General features: G+C 40.3%; 2 protein-coding genes across 2 annotated transcripts in view; both read right to left on the bottom strand.

Annotated features, from left to right (window-relative positions):
- LOC139151902 (probable endonuclease 4) overlaps positions 1-24,049 on the bottom strand; it is a 577,101-nt gene that overhangs the window by 375,722 nt on the left and 177,330 nt on the right. The gene's annotated exons all lie outside the window — the stretch shown is intronic.
- On the bottom strand, positions 552-19,354 carry LOC139151883 (meteorin-like protein). Its single transcript, XM_070724914.1, is given in 5 exon segments — positions 552-3,601; positions 3,604-3,837; positions 7,002-7,058; positions 15,821-16,248; positions 19,093-19,354. Coding segments are annotated over 5 exon segments (933 nt in total). The 5' UTR covers positions 19,212-19,354; the 3' UTR covers positions 552-3,506.

Below are 24,049 nucleotides of genomic sequence, written 5' to 3'. Positions count from 1 at the left end.
ATGGTTAATTTGTACCCAAACACTCTGCATTGCTAACCGCTGCTATGCCATTTCTGGCATTCCAAACTTACTTGAGAGAAATTTGTTTTCAAAAATACACACATTAGCATTCTCTGTAAAGTTCTTAGTAGATATGTGTAAGCCAACTGTGTGCCGGACAAACTGGCCGCAAGATCACTCGGAGAATACTTCTCATTGTGAAGAAACTGGATGTATAAGGACGCTCCAAAAACACTATCATTATGCAACTTGAAGTACTTGTTGGTAGCACATTTTGTCTTTTCATTTGAAGTTACACAAGATTTGATCAAAATCATTCACTACATAGTGGGCGATTGACAAGATGAATTTCAGTCATTTGTGACAAATATTGACTTTTCTATTCTAAATCAAAATTGGTGTAAAGTGTCACAATACTTATTGAAGTCTGCATATCTCTGCAGCATGATTTCAGCTCACTAATACTGATATTACATTTTTTCCACCAAAACGTGGGAAAGCACACATTCTATACAAAACACTCACACAAATTATGAAAATAAAATGGTATATACATTTGAAATCATTAGAATTTGTTTTAATTTGGCCAATATGTACATAATAGTATTTCACAAAAATATTGGTGCTGTCATTACTGTTAGGTATAGAAAACTTTTAACACAAGAACAGTGAAGTATCGTAAGATAGGGCATATCCAATTCTTTAGGATGCTAGATATGTTTTGTCTCAGGAAGTAACCATCTCAAATACTTCCACAAGGTTGCACAGAAAAAAGTAGCCTACATGAAGGTGTTGTTCGCAGAGTAGCCCTGGAGACTTTCCATCCCTGTACAAAGTGACATCATCACCGATAACAATGAGGTAGGGACAAGCCATGGTGACAAAAAGGGTTACTCCCAGCAACACAAAGGAATATGATCTAACTCTGCAAGAGTTTTTAAAATTTCTCATTTCACTTCAAAACAATCGGATCTTTTTTTCCAGCTGACTGCGCAACAGGCATGGCATCTCGCTGGAATCATCAAGATAGAAATATTACACAACCAACAGATGGTAATGCTTTCAACTTATAAAGTGATATTCATAAATCACAAGATGTATTGCCCTGTATCTGAGAACAACTCGTGTGTTAATTTGCGGTGATCATGGGTAAAAATCCCTTAAGCTCTATAGCTGCATGAAACTCCTACAGGTTCCCATCACAGTAATTATTTTTGCTTCGCTAACTCAGAAAGTCTAGGTTTGCCATCTTTGAAAAGTTTTAAAACAAATAAAGTCACTGACAAAGAAAAATTATCAAACAAGTCTGCAAATGTGCTCTGAAAAATAATTCTGATGGCTCAAGTTTAACAAAAATATTTAATCTTTGTTGGGTTTTAAATCCTGCAGTACTTTTTCACAGCTGCTCAAGTTCTTCATTCCTTATACTGTAAGCTAATACTGGAGTTTATCTGATGATATACCTTTTCCAGAAACAGTGCATGATTCTGGAGTTCACAGTCAGAGCCATGTGTACTGTTTTATGAAATCAGAACAAAGGGTTACAGAAAGATTACCAGAAAACATTGAACTGTACCAAAATAAAAAATCTCGCTTTCGAAACCATCATCTGTGCATTTGAAATATACGTAGAAAAAACGTGAAATGTGAACAAGCCAGTCCTCATTTTCGTTATTCACTACTGACATTTTCCGACGATAAAACCTGTAATCTGGTTAATGATATAAATAATAAAAAATAACATTACAGGTCAGTTATATCACAATGGTTTCTACAACAACACAAAAAAGGTTCTAATTCTTACATCATCAAGTTAAAAAAGAAACTCATGAAACAGAATTGGCAGTAACGGTAGCGTTTATCACAGAAAATTAAAATGAACTAAAAGACCCCAAGGATACAACATGGAAGCCTTAAACACAGTGAGAACAGGAATACAATTTACAAAAAAATATACAATTGTTTTCTTTTTATTATACAAGTTGAGTTAGATTTTTGCTTGTGGCCTATTGCACTTGATGTGTCCATCGTCATGGCTGTAACCATGACAATTTGGCACTCCCTTCATCATAACTATATACATGATTTGCAGATTTGACGTCCAGTGTCAGTGTTCACCCTTTACAATGAACTCAAAAAAGTTTTCTCAGTTTAGCAAAAAAATAATGTTAAAAAAGAACACAATATCTTTCTCTTATTCTTGCAAAATTGAATTCTAGATTGCCCTAGGTTTCAAATCATTGTCAAGTGTACTGCCCTGTTAGGGGACGGGTTCCCAAAATAAACACAGGATGTGATGAGAAAGTTATTGCAATAAATTTACTGGAGTCAAAGCTTGCAAAATGGTTGAACAAGCCCACTGAACTCCATGTTCAACTGATGAGATAAGATTCCAGAAACTTGTGTACAAAGTTGTAAGTGGTTATGACGCCTTCAATGCTCCAAGTGGGACTCCCTACAAGTGAAACAAACAAGCCCTGGGTGATTATCCCAAAAAGTATTCTTAATTAACTCTTATTTAATTGGACTTTGTTTCAAACAAAAGTATGCTCAATTATTTTTCCCGGCTAGGGGTCCTTTTACCAGCAGGGGAAGCAACCAGGGAACATGTTGTGGAGTTGTAGATCTATGAATTAAATGGGGATTATCATTGGGATATGTGGCATTTTGTCTTGTCATTAAATGTTCTCAGCTCACAGTTATATTTTCACAGTGCAAGAGTTAAAACAACTCAGAAGGTAAACATCAAATCACTATAGAGACAGAAAAACAATACTCGATAGCAACACATTTGCTGGGTGGTGATGGCTGAATTAAAATCACCTTTTGATCGAACCGAATTTCATTGACAGTTTGTTTTCTGCCTGTAACACCTCGTCAAATTTCACAGATTCAAGACGACTAGAACATGTACCCTTGAAGTTCCAAAAAAGTAACGTGTATCTTCAGACTTCTGATAAGCATTGAACAGATGATTTACTAAATGAAGTGGATTCCAGGGACAGAGTTTGGACTGTGTTTCTAACAAAAGCTTCGCACACTTTCTAAAACAAAATTCTGAATGGCCAAAAAAAAAGACTCTTGGGAGTGGGACGATTTTTAATGCTCTCCATCTTGTGTGAGAGATGACGAAATTGAACACAGCGGCAGACAATTTTGTCTTGATGTTTTAGATCAATGTCCAGATTCCTTGTCTTGACAAATGCAAGTAAGTGCAGAACACTAAAAAAACTTCATGTTGAAACAACTTCGTCAAAAAGTGAAGGTGATCTGAAGGATATCTCCATTGGTTCCACTTGATGGATTCTGTGCAGTCTGAATGCAGTGTCTTTGATCTCTGTGATATGTTAGTACTGTTTACTCCATGGTTGGTGCGCACACCATGATCTTGGATATGACATAGCTATCACACATTGTGACAAAACTTTAACATTATATGCTATCGGCAGTGAGAATACTTTATATCAGAATGGTTGACATGGAATTGCAGGTTTGTTTTTACTCCTTCAATTCTCAGTACTGTGAATAACTTCACTCATGTCGCACTCATTGAGTCCTCTCTCAGTCATTGCTCTCGCCAGCTTCCTAAACTCTGAAAACCTGGTGCACACAAGAGTCTGTACTTCCCGAGTCTTACACTGCCCGTCATCAGGAAGTGTCCTTCTCCGTGCCTGACTCCACACTTCAGAGGCATGACTACCGTGCCGGTGTAGCGGCCGGGTTTTACTTCTGTAAAAATGTTCTCAGCCTGATTGTAAATGTGTCCTATCGAGAGTTTGATGTGCGTCTCTTCATTCTCCCGATCATCACTGACTTCAGCTATTTTACTTTTTATAACTGAAAAAAAAGGAATGAAAGGACTTGGTTAATTGTAGATAAAGACAGCAGGAAGTCATATAATTCATATGATCCCATTTCCTTTTGTATGATGTGTATTATATATTTACTTGTCAAAGTATCAACACTTTCAGGTCAAAGCCCTGCAAAAGTTTATAAATGTCGCTATAGTTTATAATGTGGAGTTACTTTTAGAAATAATCTGTCACCTCTCTTTATAACAATACACACAACTTCTGCTGGACATAAAAACCTTCAGGACCTCTTTCCCCCTGACATAAATTTCGGGTTCTCTAAACAGTCGGCCGCAGTATTTACAGTAAGTTGCATTTCCAGACAGGATGTATGACGAGAGAGAAGGTGGTGTTTGGAAAGTGGGCTCCAATTTACAACATCATCCACTAAACTTCAAGGTTTATCGGCGATAAAGTAAACCCACACACACAGAGTGCCTGGCACATGTATCTCTCTATAGCTGGCTCAAAATGAAATTGCTCTTAAGAACCAAGTTTTGCATCCAAACATTCGATCAGACGACAATTTTTTACACCTTATTTTGACAGAAACCCTAAATATCTCTATCAAGCCGTAAGTATACCTTTCCAGTTCTAGTATACAAAACCAACAAAATTATTACCCCTTGTGAGAGAAGACTGTATATTTATCTGACAGTGAGGCTTCAGTGAACTGAAACACACTCCTTGAAAAAACTACTCTTCTCATTAGAAATATATTGTATTTGTAAATCATGTCAAGTTATCTATACAACTGATCAGAAAACATCACCTAAAAGAGCAGCACAGTGAAATGTTTGAAACATTCAAATTTTACCCAAACTTAAAAAACAGCCCACCCATCCAGGGCCAATCTTCTGAGATGAAGTTTGAGTCAATTTACTCTACATTGAAATTAAGTCGCCACCTTTGGCCATATTGATATTGGAGGTAACCATAACAAGCCTTGCCATAATAATGGAAGCCATTGGGCTTTTCTCTCTTCTGGTATCAAATATTCATGAACTGCCAGTACATTGTCCCATTATACCCATGAGGGTTGTCTAAATTCTAGTAAAAATTGCCGGTCACATTTGACAATACCGAGTCACTTGCACCTGTTTAGACATGTTCATTGTTTTGTACGGACAGGGACAGCATTGGAAGCTTGCCTCGTGCCCCTAATACAAAATTGATTTTCTCCCGAGCCTAGTGCAAGGTCCTACAAGCGTCTCATCCTACTATTGGAAGCGCCTTTTCTTTTCAAGGAACGTGTTTTATCCTTCACACAATAACCCTCCCAAGCCATTCAATACAGTCCCATTCAGTAGTCCTGGATGCAATACCTCACTTGTATTGATTTCTGAGCCAACACGACTGTCTCTCTCTCGACGCGCATTGTGTTTGGCATGCGTCGAGCTTCAGAGCAGACTGACACTGCCAACTGACGTATCCAAGAAACAATTGTGAAGAATTTTCGATTCGTAAATGACCATCGATTAGTATATGTGACAAACTTGTGCCACGTTCTGATAATAACTGTCAACCAGACAGTCATGAAAGACTACGAAAATGCCTGTTGATGATCAAACAAGTTGTCACAAAGGGCTTTGCTGATTGCTCTAATTCTCTCAATTTGTTGTTGATGAGCTTAAAAATTGGAAAGAAAGAAAGAACATGGGAGAAACTGAGGAAAGGACAACTAGAATTGTTTGCTATAATTGTGTTGAGCCCTATTATTACAACCACTTCCACTGTAATCTCTAGATCCTCTTTACACACACAGTTGGAAATGGATGGTCAAACAGAGATATTGGCCTAAATACACTCATTGTGAAGGAAAATTGTCTTACAGTCTCGCTGATAAAAATGGCAAAAGTTCCTCAAAAAGAAAAGCTTCCATGACTGGTATCTTACAAGCGTTTCTCCTGCATAACATCTTCTTTATACCACGAAACTACATTTCCTCATACTAGAGCATATAATCAGAAAGCGAGTTTGTTCTCTGAAAACGGTACAAAAGTGAAATGAGTTCTCTGAAAACAGTAAAAAAGTGAAATGAAAACTCCAGAACCACAATCAACTTTTGCACCAATGGACAGTCAGTGTCTCCAACATGAAGAACTTCAACAGGAAAGAGAACTGACAGCTTCAGAGGAACCATCAAAATTCCCAAGATGCACTGCATATTTTCCCCCTCTTCTGTGAATGGTGAAGGTGGTACAAAGTACTCTCTGTTTTGACACAAGCTTTTTCAAAAAGCACTCTCTGTCGCCATACACCAGCTACAAGAATTCCTGGTTGGTCTGGATTCGAGTTAATATATTTTCAGTTTTTTTGACACCCTAAAAACCTAACAATTTCACAGCGTGATTGAAGACTTGGCCTGTTTGGCTGCAGGAAACACTCAAGACATTCTAATACCACTACTGTTTAATTTCCATTCTCATATTTACCCTGAGGCAATAAACACTTTTATAGACCCGCTCTTCTGAACTTGAATAAACAAGCAGAAATGCTATAAAACATCATTGGTAAACAAACCCTGATTTTTCTGGCAGAGCTAAAGACTCTTTTATCACTGTTTGCACAATCTTATCATATTGACTCCAGTCCAAGACACTCAACTTTGTACATGTAAAGTACGACATATCAAAATAATTTCACCAAACAATTCAACATTCACAATACAGCATGATAGATGATTACTTGCCAAAAGTAGACTCTGTAACAGTGTTCTCCACAGCCAGGGAAACAGGGGTGGTTAATTTGCATAACAATATGTAATATGCAGATTCTTTTGTTGTGAAAATGCATTCTTTTGTATTATTATCATCATATGAATAGCATGCTCCAAAAATAGAGGGTTGGCCCAATCCTCAAAACTCTCTCGTGGTGAACACAGCTTTACTATGCAAAACTCAGCCACTGAAACAAACTTCATCATATCAGAACCACCGAAGCCCTGAAAAACCTCTCATGCTTTTGTTTGAATAAAATCTAAACAAACACACTCGATCTCCTTCAGGTCCAAAATCCTTTTCTTCTTCCAGATGTGAATTAGCCGGGAAGTAGGTACTGCCTCCCTTTAAAAAGGTCATTGTTACATCCTGAAGTTAAAAGTCCCTCACAAAGACTCAAGGAATGAGTATTTTCTTTGTTACTACTTACCAAAATCACTTGCACAGAAAGCTGTCATGAGTTCCGTCTCATTACACGGCCTGCAATCTAAATAAAAGAATAAAAAAAGTCGAGAAAAATCAGTAACCATCCAACAACATTTGATAATTACAAAAATGACATTTTTTTTAGATGCAAACTGTCCAGTCTCATTAGAAAATATGGCATTCCACAAATTACTCTTCCAATAACACCGGTGTCATCCGATTATCTACCTCCCCCTCCCCCAGGATTTAGATCAATGCCCTTCATTCTTAGAATATCCTTTCAACCTTAACCCAATCCTACCCTTGTTCAGCAACAATCAGAACTTGTCCCTTGGAGGGAGGAGTGAGGCCATGGGATGCAAAAATGTTGATGAGGAGAATGACTTCAAACCAGAGTACCTATTGCAGAATATTTTTAGCATAGACAATAGACATACCAGAACTACTTAAAAGCTCTTGGTACAGTTTTATCGCTATGATATGTGAGTACATTGAAAGTTTATCCTTTTTGGATGTAATACTCTGATAACAAAGTTTTGATGCTGAACTCAAAGATAAGTTGAATTACGGGATAAATCTCTTGGACTGAGTTTTTGTGGAGTGTTGCAATTATGCTGTGGATGTGCACGCCAAAAAACCAATGAATATTCATGTGTGTATAGTTTTGCTACAAAGCCTGAAGGCACGGAGCACTATGTGTGTTCTGTGAAATGCATATACAGTTTTACAAGTGCTAATCCGGTGGAAACACAAGCTATCAGATAGTGCTCTTTGTAATTGGGACTAAATTACACGGATTTCGGAGATCATTAATACATTGGGAATCGGGTTAGAGTAAATTATCTGTTTCAATCCCGCGGAAGTCCTGCTAATGGAGGTGATGGGGCTCGGAGACGACTTTTATTGGGTGGTCAACTTTTGTGATTGAGTTAATATTATGAGATGTAGAAGTCTAAAGTCCTGAACTTGCACGAAGGCACCTACACTACACATATGGTAGACGATGATACCCTTGCACTCAGACACTGCTTTTACAGTGAGACAAGATGCAGATGTTACATGTCAAGTTTACTTTTATCGTCCCCGCCGTGTTGCAAGGCCAAATCCAAAGCTGGCATAGATTTTTGAAACTGTTGCCAAACAAAAATAGCGGACAACATAACAGTAACATGCCAAACAATGGAAAAATCTCGCACCTCACGTAACACACCCCATGCCGACATTCCATAAGCTGCTCCTATATTTGATTTGCCAACAATACCTGTTCTCTGTCAGTTGAATTGTAATAACGGTAATAATTTGAAAATAATCCACTCTCTGTTCCTTTAGTTCTCTAAAATCCCCCGTCAAAATTATGTTCATCCAATTGCAGACAAGACCAATGGCTGTCCATATTAGACTCTGAATGCAACAACTGGTGTACTTCATTTGCAGAAATGATTCGAGCCACTCTGCCAGCCTATTTCCTATTCAAACAATCCTCAGGCAAAAAAAATCCAGGGCTCGTTTATCAGCAGTTGTGTTTGCGGCGCACAAGTCACAAACAATACTTGAACACTTGACTGCAGAAGTTGGTTTGCCTCGGAGGGAGGGGGGAGCATTTAAAGCCATAAATATACAGGTAGGAGACCATTGATGAAAGGACAGCTCATTTGTTATGCATAGTTGTATGGGGACTCTGAATCAATGGGCTAGATTGCCTCCAGTCACAATGGAGACACACCTGAGTTTGCCAATGCCACATCGCGGCTTTTCTTCTCTTGGATGTATGACAATTCATTGACCCCGTGTCTTGTTAAAGCAAATGAGAGTGTTAACATTCTCAGCCCACAAATGGGTACCCTGTATTTCAGTAGAGTGATTTTGCACCAGCGCAGGAACTGACCAAGTCAGCAGGCATCTTGTTCTATACCACCTAGTAATCTCTGAAACTTTACAATCACTTTAGGGGTAACGGCTCTCATAAAGTAAGGAAAGAATTTTTTCGGCATTTCTGTGCCACTTGGGTTTTGAGGGCATATCTTGTATGCATGAATGGCTCTGTCAAAAGACAAGGTGTTGAGGCATCCGAGTTAAGCATGACCAGGCTAGCATATCCACTAGACATGCAAGAGTGAATCCGAAAACATTCATGGAAAATTAGATGTCACTATTAGCACATAGGGGACAGAAAACAGATTACCAAGTCGATGACAAATTTACAGCTGAAGATGAAATAAACCTTTCCTGATGCATCCACCAATCTTCCCCCCCCCCTTATTCACTGAAAAATCACTGAAAAATACTGACCATACACAATAATCGGCAAAACTTTGCAAGTCCCCTTCTGATTGTTGCCCTATCTTTAGAACAAAAATCAGTGCACAAATAGATTTATCACTGGTTAATAAAATATTTTTTTTGTACCGGATTAAAGTCTGGACAGACTTATCTTCAGCTGGAGATAACTGTCACAAAGATATGATTGAGATACAGGTCCAATAGTTACACAGTGATCAAACCTAGTTAAGCTCCCTGTCTTTTGCGGCAAGAGACAGATTAAATGTGTTCATGACAGGGGTTATTCTGAGCTCTAATACCACGATCACTATAGAATTTTAGCAGGTTTTTTTGCATCGTCACTGCTGTGCTAAACCATAAGCAAATACAGGCCTGTGGCAAGGTTTGAAAGCAGTGCTGTGTGCTCTAAAACATTGCCCATAATCTTAGAAAGCCATCAGATTACCGTTGCCAGCCTTATGGGGGATTTTCATCATGTTTCATCCGTTCCAGAGGTTACCTGTCACCGGCCACAGCAGTGTCACTGACCCCTCTTTATTTGTCAGTGGACGAAGCAAATATTTGCCAAAATCTACAATTTCAATTTTACCCAACTGAGAAGTTTGCCGATCTGGCTCATTCTACTGTGGTCATGCACGCTCACTTTTACAAAAGTTTGAACAATACTGGCGCAATGCCAAGGGGACTTAGAAGGTAAGAGAGTGGTTTTTCTGCACCCTGGTGCATTCAGGGCAGATCTTCTGAGACAGACCAAGACTAATAGAATGTTGTCAATATTACCAAAGTCTACAACGTTCAGGACCACACTTCTCAACTTTTCAAACTGTGGACGTTATGAAACCTTGACACAAAAAACAACACGCCCCGTCAAGTACCCTTGAAATCGGCAAATTGCACTTTGCTTCTATTTGGCGGGAAAAAATATCTTCAAGTGGACAGCCCTGGTGCTGTGGACCCTTAGCAAAGCATGCTGGGAGATGTGCCCCTATCAGAGTGGTTTGGTCTGTCAGTCCGATATCAAGAGTGGTTTGGTCTGTCAGTCCGATATCAAGTGGGATTTGAATGGTTATTAGTTGATAAAACTCTGGTCAACATTCCGACACTGGCAAGGTACACTTTAATCTCATTTTTGTGCCACATTAATTCTTCTCGTACTAAACATTACCATGTCACCTGTATTAATCCAAAACATGGCATTTGTAATACAAAAGTACGAGGACTCTTGTCCGACTGGTTTACATATGGTCTCTCCAGGTACCCTATGTTCAGCGAGCAACCCCTGTATTTAATCAAATCTTCAATCACAACATTGCAGTCAGAAAACTCAAAGTCCATAGCCGTATTCTATCAGTGATTGTAGCCTTGAACCATGAGTATTCTGACAAACATAAATGTTCAAGTTTACCATGCTTTATCATTTAATGCAACCAGAGTCTAGACTCTAGCCAGTTGAATCAGGCTCTGCAAACTGGTGTTTTGGAGTTTGCCGAGACCAAATTAACTGGCTAGATTTTAGACAGACGCCACCATGTCAGATCTCCTGGACTATTTTTGGACTTATCAGGCTTTACATGCAACACATATTCACTATCCCTCCAGGACTGATGTTTTTTTTTTATTTCCCAAGATTGAAATACATAGTCCAGATAGATATTTAGTAGCGCACATTACAAATTTATTGCCCCATTTTTATGGCTAATATTTCAAAATGATACGACTTTTCAATACTGGTGGTCTGTGCGAGTAATGTTGATGATAAAATATGAAACTTTTATTGATGACCAGACCAACGATATCACGTCTCCGACGTGAGTCATCCTAGAACAAGATTTGTCATTGTATGACTGATGTTCTGACGTAAGTCTGTTCTCAGTTTAACCATGTTTCCCTCGGTCAACTGCCCTACATGGTAGTGTTTCAAGCAAGCTCTTTATTTTGATGATCAGCACAATGAGTGACTAATTCTTCACGGGGTGATCAACACAAAAATAACAGATAACATTTGATCTTAGTTTCTCAACGACATGGGAAAACTTTGCAACATGGTGTTGGTTCATTGGTGGGACACTGTCACCTATTTCACTCATGTTTTACTTTCTAATTTTCCAAGATTGCTATGGATTTTAGAATTCTCTAGATCAGCTTTATTTTAGAGTCCGCAAATCAGCTTTTTGCCTCAGTGTATGTATATCTGGTTGTGTATGTCTGATCTTTTATACACACACACACACACACACACACACACACACACACACACACTGTCATTTGCCAACACACATTAATATATACATATTCACACACATAAGCATACATTTGCACATGCAACACACTTGAACATCCACAAATCAACATTTAATACTCAGTACTTGTTCTGGCTGGCTGACAAAGAAGAGAGATGTCCTGGCAACGGAAGGCAAATTACACTGAAACACTCAAACTGCTGAATTACTACCTTTAACATCGATTTTACTCTACTTGAAAAAATGTCATCCTCAAGGTGAATAAACAGTAGCTGTGGAGATAAAATGTGACCTATTTTCCCGCTCTCTTAAGGTTCTCCAGTCAATGCTATCTATATCGTTCTGAAATGTCTTAATGTGTTTCTTCTTGTAAGCCTCGCTGTTCCTAAGCTACTAAAACAAACCTAAATCACCCAGGGCATCAGGTTGGACACAGCAGAATTCTGCAACAAGTGTAAACAATGGGGCTGTCTCTGCCTGCCCAATTGTTTTATTTGACTTGTATATCTGGACTGTGTGCCGTGTAAACAACTAACAATGCACGAAAAATAGAAATAATGGGTCTATGATGACAGAAATATGGTTGGATTGACAAAGTACAAACACGATACAAGGACCTTTCAATTGTGGCCACACTGCTGTGACAACCTTGTAAACACAACTTGTTTTCCCCACCTCGCCATGGAGCCCAGGTTCACCAAGCAAGTTGCCAGGGAAACCATCCATCTGAACTAGAAGTTCTCTACCCTTGTTGACTGACACTCATACTACAGAAATAAACTCTATTGTGCTGTTTACACAAAACTTGAATGTTGTGTGTGCTGAAATTAACATACCTAGCCATGGACCGATCTCTGTCAACTCGTGCATGCCCTGATAATTTTATAAAATACCCACCACCGAGAACCTGGACCAAAAGATAACTAATAGATAAATCAATCCTTACACATATAAACTCACCAGACTGACTGAAATTCAACCCTACCATTGTGAATGGTTTATGTTCTCTGTCACTGACCCCTTGCCATTAATCAGGGTTTCCTCTGATTTTGCTTGTTACCCCCAAAAATAGCTGACTATTCTTTGTCCATTTGAGATGATTATTTGATACTTACTTGGTGTGTCTACATTTGTATGCCTCTACCACCATGGCATGAAGATGCAGACTTATTTTTGTTTGGTCAGATGTAAAGTTGCTGGTTATTGGCCCAGCCTGATTGCTGGATTTGCTTTTTTATCGTCAACATCATCAATGATTTTGTATTGAACACCTGTGATACTATTTCAATCCAAATCCCTCGTTAGATGTTCCTGACCCCTATCCCACCCTACCCCGTCCCTCCCCTCCCCTCCAAAGTTCAACAAATGTTGCTGTCTGTCTGCTTGTCTGTCTGCCATAATTAGAACCATATCTGGAACGGACCAAAACCTTCCTGTGTGTCAAAACCCTCTGGCTAGCAGTCAATCTCTTTCAGCCAACAAAGAACCCACTCACACATAATGCACCTCCGCCACAGATCATTCTCAAGACACTCGTTGTTTTTCTTGTTAAAGGCTTGTCCACTGTTGAGAACTCATGTTTACACATTTGGTAAAAATTGTCCTTTACAATTTGCAACGCGGTTGCAGTGTTGGTCAATGTACTGTCACTTTTGCGCCTTGCCATACGCTATCCAACACACACACAGATCTTAGGGTTGCCTCAGGCCATGCTTTTCATACTTGACACAACAGAAAATCTTCTTGACTGTAAACAATAATGTTTTTGTTGTTTTCTTCTTACAAATTATTGCTGCTTCTAAGAACGAAAGCATCCCCCAAGTACTTCTAGAGATTACTATAAAATCCAGACAAAATGATTCTCTGTTGTTTTGTTCAAGCCATCTTTTGTTTCGTAAGGCCATAACATCACGGCACTTTCAACAGATTCCACCTGACCAAGTGACACTGCATCAGAGGGCATTGAAATGGCCTCCTAAAAGCACATTAAACGCTTTGGGAACGTTCTCACACAACTGACAAGCTCAGCTGGGCAAGTAATTTCCAAAGCATGCACCCACCCCGAATATGTTATATGCGGCCCAAGCACATATGCTGGGTCACCTCTCAGGGGCAAGCGATCAATTTCAATAACCCCCATGCTATTTCCACCGATTTTCTCACCAACCAGATGTACGCTGTTCAAAACATCAAAGTTCCTTGCCTGACCTCTGGTAAACCCCCATGCAACAATTTACCAGGAATACACACACACACAATTCACGTGAGAAAGAAGAAAATACATTCCCGCGCTTTGGAGACCAAGTGGCTCAGTGGGATTCAATGGAGCTCAAGAATTCTCCAAACAATGTGTACTGTACTTTATAAAGCCTGCCGTACATAGGCCAGGGTTTCACCAAGATTCTCCATTCAGCGTAGTTCTGTGGCTGAGAAAGCCAGTAACCTCTTGTCCTAGGTCTCTGCATTCACATGCCTTTCAAAAGAAGTTTTTTGAAAAACAATCAGATTTCCAAGACGAGTTCTGATGGTATCTTGTGTTTCATTGAGGAATTACCTCAAACACGTAAAAGCAGGAACAGCAACACAGAATACAGTTCAACTGAAGAGTGGTTAAGCTTCAGAAATAAGCTGTCAGTCAGCCATTTCCAAGTTCAAGACTGGCAAAGGTGGCAAATAACCCTGCCAATACCATTAACACTGAGTTGGTGCCACTGTGTGATAGCTGCCGAAATCTAAAGATCACTGTTTTTATTTTGGCCAGACAACAACATCAAAGCATGTATTTGGTGGGGGATGACCCCACCCCTCTCAAAGTTCTACTACTAGCACAAAAAAGTGACTTGATTCACAGAAAGAAAAAGGTTTGTTTGAAGCCAATTACCAAGCTTTTTACAATTTCAGTGAAAGGGTCTATCCAGGTCACATGATTGGTCAGGTCATGTGATCAGCAAGGTCTCCACATACTGTCTGCAACCTGTCATGCTCTGAAGTATTGTCCATGTACATATTAATGATCATATCTAAATCAATTACTATAAAATGTTTGGGGAGACAACAAGACCAGGCACAGATTGTTTTGGGGAGGGGCAACACATTCACATTGACATACATCATAACTTCAGTTTTCTGCTGACATGTTGCCTAGCAACCTTTTATGTGCAATTCTATACTCTGTGAACACTTGTACATAAAGCAATGAGGTCGGGACAAATTGAGACATCGTACCAACATTAAATTGCTAATGTACACGGGTTTGTCTTGTTCAAAGTCCACCACCATCAGGTACCCTGGAAAAAAGACACTTTTGACAGCTGGGAAACACGTTTCCCTGGTAACCAACCCTCCTGTCATCTGTGGAAGCCTTTGATGGCACAACAACAGTACATTCAATGACTTCAAAGCCTCGAAACCAAAACTCAAATTCCACTCACACTTAAAAAGCTGTCGCACAGAACTTCTTGTCACTTGAAGACAGACAAGGCAAAGCCCTGTACAAGTTGCACCATCAACAAAGTAAACGGTCATTAGAACCCATGAATGTTAGCCACCAAATACTACTTTCAGCTCCTTCACAAAATCGACCTTGGTGATTCTAAGTGCTGGCTTCTGTGCTATCAATGCACTGTTAAATTGCGCAAACCAGAGAGAACACCACAGAGCTGAAATTTAACTGTTCCAGTTTTCAACACCTGACACATGGAAGCGGTTTGCCAACTGCTAGATGACACCCTCCCCACAAATAGTCCATTCATCGATTTATTACTTTTGAATTGAAATAAAACCCACCCCCCTGTAGGCACGCAATTGCACCTTGTGACATACGATATGGTCCAACTGACAGGGCAGGACAGGTCGACCCACTCAATGCTACCTGCATATTGTTGCCACTCTCTCTCTCCATGAAAGCCTGAAACCTATTCACCAAGGTGTGTGCGAAGCCCTCATTACTATGCACTTCAACACCGATCACATGACCAACTCCCAGTGTTCTGTAGTCTTTGCAACATGAAATCTCAAACCAACGCTCACCACCATCTAAACACTCCAAACAAACAAACAATAAGTCTCTGAGCACACTCCTCCATTTCCTCAGCCCGTATGTACGCCATAAAAGCTTTTGGAAACTCTACCAAGACTGGTAGAAGTCTTATACCTGAGGATGAAGTCAGTGAAAAAAAGAAGTCAGAACTCGCACACAAGAATGTCATAGTAAATACCTGTATGGTATGTGAATTCTCCAATCAGGCAACTGGCATCAACCCAGGCCCAGACTGGTTTCATAAATCCAGTGCGCTTTACTCACCTTTAAACACATCTTTTTTGCTGTTTCGATTTTTTAACTCCAGCGAGTAATCAAAGGAGACTGTCTTTCTTTTGCCATCCACATTGGGCATGGCTTCCACAAAGAGGGTGGCTTTCCCGTCCCTGGAATCAAAGCAATATGTCCTGCTAATCTGTCCTTGCTTGCTGTCCGTGCCGGTGCTCCCATCATCCCTGCCTTGCTGTTGGGGATGCACCACGAGCTCCAGCTTATTTTTCCCTTGCACGTACACACTGGCACCGCTGAAGTGAGCGGCAGGCTTGATGCATCCCTGGAAGTCTTGTCCAGAGGTACCATCCTGGAATGTTATCCTTATTGCACCATAGGCATAGTCCCAGTCGACGTGTCCCCTTGAACATCGCAAATAAAGTTGCTTCACGCTTTTCACCTGGGGATCATGTGGCAACCCACTGAAATGTAAAGAAAATGAACATATTTGTGATAATTTCATCTTCGTCATCATCACGATCACGATCCTTTGATACGATCGTTTTTCAAAAGTGTGTGTGCAACGTATCTGAAGTCAAACCATGATAGAACCAGAGTGTTGCATGTATTGAACACAAGACAGTTTATTGCTCTTAAGTATAGGGTTGTGCATGTTGTTCCGAGTAGTTTCATCACGGGTTTGAGTTACCATGGTTTCATCAAGGAAACGACGTGTACACGTAACAAAAAGTATATCGAAACTTTCCTTGGAATATCATGGATTATTTTTTATCCGTCCCATTTCACTCTCATATCAAAATTCATCTCCACTTCAGCAAAACATATTTTGAATTTCCGTTCGTCTAAACAGACAAATCCCCCACTGAGCAAAGCATTCGCGACTTTTTGCCGTAATTCCGTATTATTTCGCCTATCTCACACATGCGGACCATTTGCCCATTACGTGCATACGATCTACATGCCTATCAATGAGCGGGGCTCCGCCCTATCCAGCCGAGGAAAAAAATTGTCCCAGCATGTGGGAACGTACTGGAAAGTGAGTATATTGTCATCAGCTATTGTATGAAATGTGCTAATGTTATCTCTTTTGTAGCAGACTTTTTCACTCAAAGTACAACAACCAAGCATTTGCTACCTTTAATTCCATTGTCGGTGTTTATTACCGTATACAGAATTCTGTAATCCGACAAGTTCACCGCGCTCTCTCATTTGTGGAGATATCCAAAGCCGAATTACTTTATCACCGTAACCCTTTCCCCGTTCAAAATCAATGTAGAGAGAATAAATGTCTCTTTGAAGTTCCTCAGACCGCCAATTCCATTTGATACTCAGATTTGTCACAGAAAGAACACAGTGTGTATTCCGATATTTATTAAATTTGCTCGATTGTCGTCCGGCGTGGAAAGTGACAGCGGAAGGCGTTGGGTGATTAACGCGAGAATACGGCCACTTTACGTTGAAGCTGCTGTTCAAGTGTTGAAAATTGACACGAGGCGACCTGGCTGGAGCTGATGGAAAAAACTTAGGACTTCCCGTTTCCTCACACAAACGCGGCTTCCGAGTAGCTTCATATGTTAAAAATATGTCGTGAAGAGAAGCAAACTTCAGTGATCGAAACATTGTGTCGAGTTCGTTTACGCTTTCAGATACCACGGATCATGTTTCCCAATTCAATTAGAAATCTAAGCTGTTTTTTTTCATCTGATCAATCAATAAAAAGCCATAATCTCTATCGAGATTATCTCATCTTCCATGCTCGAGGGGTGTATATTTTGAAGAGTTGGTTACGGGGCTGTGAACAATCGAGAAATGAGAGACGCACTTTTATTTTACAACTCCGGAGGTAAACATTCAAAGTTGACGGTTTGTCGACAGTTTCTCTGTTTGATTGGACTCCATGTTGATTACATGATGGGTAAACACGGTACCCAGGATGTTTACACACGATGGAATACTGGAAAACACTGTTCCGCTTATTTATGACTTTTCGGTGACGTCTGGAACGTCCACAGCCCACAGCAACACGTCATCCCAGATGACCGATTATAAGTGTAGCCCTATATGTACACAAGGCGTCATTATCCTGCGAAAATAGACGCCTTGTCCCCATCCGGTCTCGCGTCTATTTCACCAACTAACGATGGCCATATTCTCTCGGAAAAGTCTATCTACTATCGAATGGGTATCAGGGGCTGACAGCGAAGAGAAGAACTGTAAGGCTACCCACTCCCCATCCAAAAGAAGAGCGCTTTCTCCCCACTAAATTCACAGTATGTTCAAACTAAGTTGTCAACACGTTACGGTACTTCCTGTCTTTTCAACTGTCACAGCCACACTCCAACGGGTCCAGTTCCCCGACAAACACCGTGCATGGGGAGATGGACGCATTTATGCACCCTTTTGGTTCATTGGAGGGATGCTTTAAAATCATCAATGAAAGGCATTTTCCGGAAAGAATCCTAAAAAGTGTGGCAATTTTGTGTCCTTGGAAACATCGTTTTTTTCCCTTGATTGTTCGCTTTCAAGGCCTGATTCTTCTCAAAGCAAGGAGACAATCTAATTTGCCTATTCACCTCCGCGTTTATACAACTCGGGGAGCAAATTTAAATGACCCACACTTGATGTTTCTCCCACGGTCGAACTACCGTGTACAGGTGTACATCACCTTGAGAATGATCAGTAAGCTGTCAACGAGAACTTTGACACCTCATAATCTGTTGTGTGTTATTTGCAAAGCATTCTCTGCTTCTAAAAAAATTGTGAAACTCCTGGAGTCAGAACGCTTTAAATTACATTTTAATTGTTCAGAGAGATACGGTGCATCTTTTACGAAGCTGTTGAGCATACTTAACATTGTAAAGCAGGTAAAAATCGCCAGAAGTGATATTGCGGGACTGACTTAGGGGAAAAAGCCTCGCGTTTACTCCACCAGAAACAGGTAGTTTTGTGTTTCGTCATCTGACCGTATCTCAGCGTCTCTGGAATAACTTAAGTGCAGAATGCCCTATGTCCATTCCACACGCTATTGACGGCTACAGTGGCCGATTCGTCGTCACAGAGCTGAAAAAAATAGCTGAAAGAAAAACAGAATTGGCATTGCTGGCGATAAACCACGCCAGCTATGGTTTTCCTAAACAGCGCTGTAAAACGGTCAATAACGTCGCATTTACATTTGTGAACGAGCTGTTCAAGAGAGGTGCGTACCCATCTCAACGGACTTTAAAAAGTCTGTTGAAGTCCTTTCGGCAAGCTTGGGAATACACCGCGAAATCTCGGCGCGACATCGACATAAAACGTGTTCTTACCTCCCGATCCAATCGCACTCGTCACTCGTGTAATGACAGCGAGCCCAGATAACACAAGTTAAAAGATAGCAGAGCACAAGTCGGCACGCAGCAACACCACCACCGGAACCACAAACCATTATCGCATGTTAAACGTGCCTAGCCCGTGACGGTGCAGATCTCACTACTACAACTTTCCAGCATTTGCCCCGATGTCAACTTTCAAAGACGGCGAAGAAACAGGCGAAACGTCGCTAGCCTGACGGCTACATAACCTCAAGGGTGATTCCGGGATACGGAAAAAACCGCACTAGGCAATATCAGCCTGCCGAACTAGTACTTGTAAACGTATAGAATGTTCCAACACACTGAGAGATCGGATAGTACGTGCCAGTAGAATGTACTACAACTGTGAGGTTGTGTAGTATGTTATCACACAAACTTCGACCCTCTTCGATCGCGGGCGATTCCACTCAGCTACGGGGGTGTAGGGCGCTCCGAATATTCAGTGCAACGATGGAACCTGAATTCACAAAGAGTCCAGCATGGTTGCATCTGATTAGTTTAAATTCACTACTAATTCACTTATCAGGCAATCCGGTCATTAGATAATGGACAAATTGTTAGATAACACGCTTTACTACGTTTTACAAATAGAATAATCCACTTTATGATGGCAAAGGACGTCAATCATTGCATAGACTTAGGTGTACCTTGTGCCGAGCCCGCGCTTTAGCACGTGTAAATAATATATTAGAAACCGCCAAGCGAGGAATTTTCATCGATAGCGAGACTTTTAATAGCAGAAACGTGAGCGATGTTCGAAGTTTACTTTTCCATCATCTGATGTTTGTTATAACCCTTTCTTTGGTTAATTTCCACATTTAAATATTAGGCAACCGAGGCAAACACCTTGCGGGCGTATGTCGTGCGCTGGGAGTGATGCCAGCAGAGAAAAATAACAAGTTTATGGCAAATTGCCAGAAAACAATTGAGTTGAAAAAAAGAGAGAACCGAGAAGTGTATTATATGACGACAGATAAATATTCTGTGCATTCGCTATTTATCGCGATTGAAGCTGAGTTATCTAAGTCGCAGTTAATTACTCTGTATAATAATACGATTTTGATGTATTGTCAAATTGATAAAGAAAAACAAACCGGCTATTCATTACGCACAAAAAGGTAAAAATTGATTAGGCCAGGTAAGGCCCCAATGAATAAACGCATATTATATGGCACATTCAGACTCCTGATAGCCCGAGAATACACTGATTATGTTTAGCCCTTCACGACAATGGCAACATCAAGTCTGTGGGCAGCATGTATTCTGTAGCCGGGATAATATTTTATTAATAATATTCATTAGTGTGTATGCTTTCATGTTCGGCGCCCGGGATGGATTTACCCTCGTTAAGTGATATAAAATGGTAAAAGTCGATTAACTTACAGATCCACATCCGTCTGAGAGGCGTTTTGCCATTTGCGGGGTCCGACACAAGTGTAGGGCTTTTCCTCTGTCGAAAAGTACTTCGTATGATTAAATAAAGTTCTCATTAATTGCCGACGTTATGGAAAGGCTTTTCCTAAGTTATCATCAAGAAAATAAGTTGATTTTTCTTCCCTCACAATATAAATTATTGCATAGAATTGTCAAAATCACCGGCCACTGAGCCGCTGGCGCCAATTTTCAATTGAGTATAATCGCTACAATCAGACTTTTACTGTTAGACTAAGGGCATCAAATCTTCTTCTGATGGGAAAATTGTCTTTCCATGTCTCTCATTCAATTAACTTTTCCCGAGAAGTTTTTTTTATTGTGTAATTGCTGGATAGTACTATATTATAACCTCCGTTTATTGTAATCGACCGTGGCTTGTATCCCGCCCTGAAATTATATACTGCCATAACTTACTGTGGGAAAGCAATAATTAATGGGGGTTTATATTCCCAACACAGGGGAAGATATCACACATGCTAAAAATAAGGGAGGGCTATATTCTCGCTGTTGGTCGCTTGCGTGTTAAAGTTTGACGTCATTCCGAATGTGAATCCATGATGTGAAATATACACACGTACTATACGGATGAAACAAACAATAAGTTTTACGCGAACCTTGCCTATTTTATTTGCATGCTATACGAATATATATATGTTTATCTATGGTGACAAGTGACGGGGAAGGTGCATTGGGGTGTGGGTCGCGTGCCGCTATATTGTAGGCAGCTATTTGACAAAACTCGACGCAGCTGGAAGGTGATTTGACTGTCGTATTCTCACCGACTTGTGAAAGTTTTCCTCGCAGCCATCTGTCGAGCCATTCTGGCTACCGTGGGACTTTTCTCAAGGCGTTACGCCGCGCTGTGCAAGCTCTCACATACTGGGCTGCGAGCGCACGCACAGTCGTGGAATCCCCGCGGTGTTGGCCTACTTTAGATAGAATTCGTAGCGAAAAACAGTCGCTGAATCAGCCGTGTATCTGTCTATATTCTGCGCACTAGCACTGGAAATTGTACGATGGTGCAACTTTCTGCACTGGCCGGCCCTGTAGTTTTTTACTACATTAAAAAAAACAGTAAAAGTATGTAAAAATAGTTGAAGTTAAACTAGTATTAAAAATTTAGACTAAATCTTTCACACCGTACATTGGTTCGACATACTAGCTAGACAAGGACTGAGCGACAAAGGCCTACGAACATGCTGTGTTTATACCAGACCATACCAAATCCAGGTATTTATCCCAACAACAGTTTAAAATGGTAACCTTGGAGCATTCACCTAATAGTCGGCGCATTTTTTTATCAAGCACATCGCTAATGGCAATTTCTGTCCCCCCTTTCACTTGTCTTGTTTGGTTGGTTCAGTCAAGAGAAAACAAAACGTGGGTCTCTGAGACCACTGTTGTGAAACAGGTCTCAACAAGTGTACAACGGGAACCATGCCAAAACTTGTCCAGGCAGTGTACCGAAATTCTCTCTCTATTCTTTCGAAAAGAATGGGAAATAATCGCGTTGTTATTTTCGCAACCTCTTAGTGTTATTGACAGTTTCATTCAGCCAAACAGAAATACTTTCTCACAAACATCGCCATAGCGTCGGCCGTTCAGAGTGTAGGTCTATTCAAATAACGTTTACTACATGTACTACAAGTACGAATGATCGAAACTTTGCAACGAAAATCACCCGCAACTAAGTTTCTCTTTTATCGCACAAGAGACAAAATTCATTTCCATTTATCCGTAAAGAAATCCTTTACCACGATTTTGATGAGTGTAGGTCGGTTAACTGTTTGTTTTTACGGGGAGGGGGCAAAATAAATTTTATTTGATTTTGCGATCCCGGCACAGGAGGGCAGGCACGCCTTAACAATTTTAGTGACAATTGGTATTACGGTATTAGACTCCGCCACAGCAAAACTCATGTTCTAAGAACGAGCTTGTTTCCCGATTGGTCTATTTAGTGCACTTTCATTGATTGATTGATTGATTTATAGCGCATGATGGAGTGAATGCTAGTGGGCGCGCGCGCATGCAACCCCACACGCACACAACAAAAGTACGGCGATGCGCCCTCAATAGTTCAGGAGTTCAAATCATTTGTTTTCTCAATTCATGCGCATGTCACTCGCCGCCAGATCAAAGCTCCCGAAACGGGAAACGCATCAATTGCCACTGTAGTTAAAAACAAGAATCATCTATAGCATTACGTTTGAATTCTAAAAGCGGTGTTTTTCGACCCCTTTGGAACGGAACATCTCCTCAAAGCTGGAAGAAAAATAGATAGTCAGACATAAAGGTGCACCTGAGGCGATGGCATTCTTTGTTCTGCACGGTTGACATGCCATTCGTTCACGGAATTTCTGTCAGGTGTTCATGAACAGTGCAATAATTCATCAGTTCAACCCAGCACAAACGTTACATAAGGTCAACAGGAAATATCTTCCCATCCAACCTTGTCGTCTTTGTCCCACTTTTAACGACTTGTCCATATTTTATATTTGTAAAGGAGAACATTGCTTTTAGACTTTCCAGTTGGTGAATTATTAGGTACGTGTGTCCGCCTTTGGTACTAGCCTCGCTTCGACGACGTTTTCAAAGAGTTTTCGGGGGTCAACAAACTGTAAATAGTCCACTACGAACTTTCTAAACATATTTTTTCTGCGCCCCGTCAGTTTACCTTGTGGTAAACAAGACATTGTTCTAATATTAGCGTGTGGTAACGTCGCTTTGCGGGTAGCCTTTGCTCTCATGGACAGCTTGCTCCGGTCTGGTACGCCCGAACAAATGACTTCGTTGTCTGCCTTTTTGCTGCAAAAATACATAATCTCCATTTGATGGCTCATGAAAAGGTTACAAGTGTGTATGTTGTGTAACCGTGTGTTTAAAATTCGAAAGAAGATTATTAAAACAAACTTAGTTTTGGATGTCAAAAATGCCAATTGCCTGACTTATTTACAGTGTGCCGGTCGGCCCTTCTCCAATGTTCTTACAGCGACATTTTACATGTATTATGCAAATGCAAGTTGTTTTCGCGCAAGGTTATCGGAGTGAGAATGTTATCCCAAAGAAACAACAAACAAACATGTAAACATCAAATGAAACTTGTTTAAAGACCTTTCTTCTTACACCAAAACTTAGAAGTTCATGGAACCAAAGATTATAACTTTAATGATAAAGAAAATGGAAGGTGTTATTAGATTCTAAATCCCGGTTTATCACATATGTGCAGGTTTTTCTACGAATATTTTTGATAGGATTGTTTTCTATTTAGGTGTGTAAGCTTTGCAGTATTTGATCGTAAAATACTCTTTTTTTGGTCAAACAAAACTGTGAAAATGTTCATGTTGCAGTTTTAGTTTTAAAATGGCCAAAAAACAAACAAACAAACAAATTTAACAGTAAAAAAACGTTCACGGTCACTGCATAACACTGCGCACAACTGACAGAAACTCATGTATTCGTTCTGTCTGATCAACAGCAA

Source organism: Ptychodera flava, chromosome 15 (genome assembly GCF_041260155.1).
Source record: "Ptychodera flava strain L36383 chromosome 15, AS_Pfla_20210202, whole genome shotgun sequence".
NCBI classification, from domain to species: Eukaryota; Metazoa; Hemichordata; class Enteropneusta; family Ptychoderidae; genus Ptychodera; species Ptychodera flava.
Note: the sequence above shows the minus strand (reverse complement) of the source record. Positions and strands in the feature narration are given on the sequence as shown.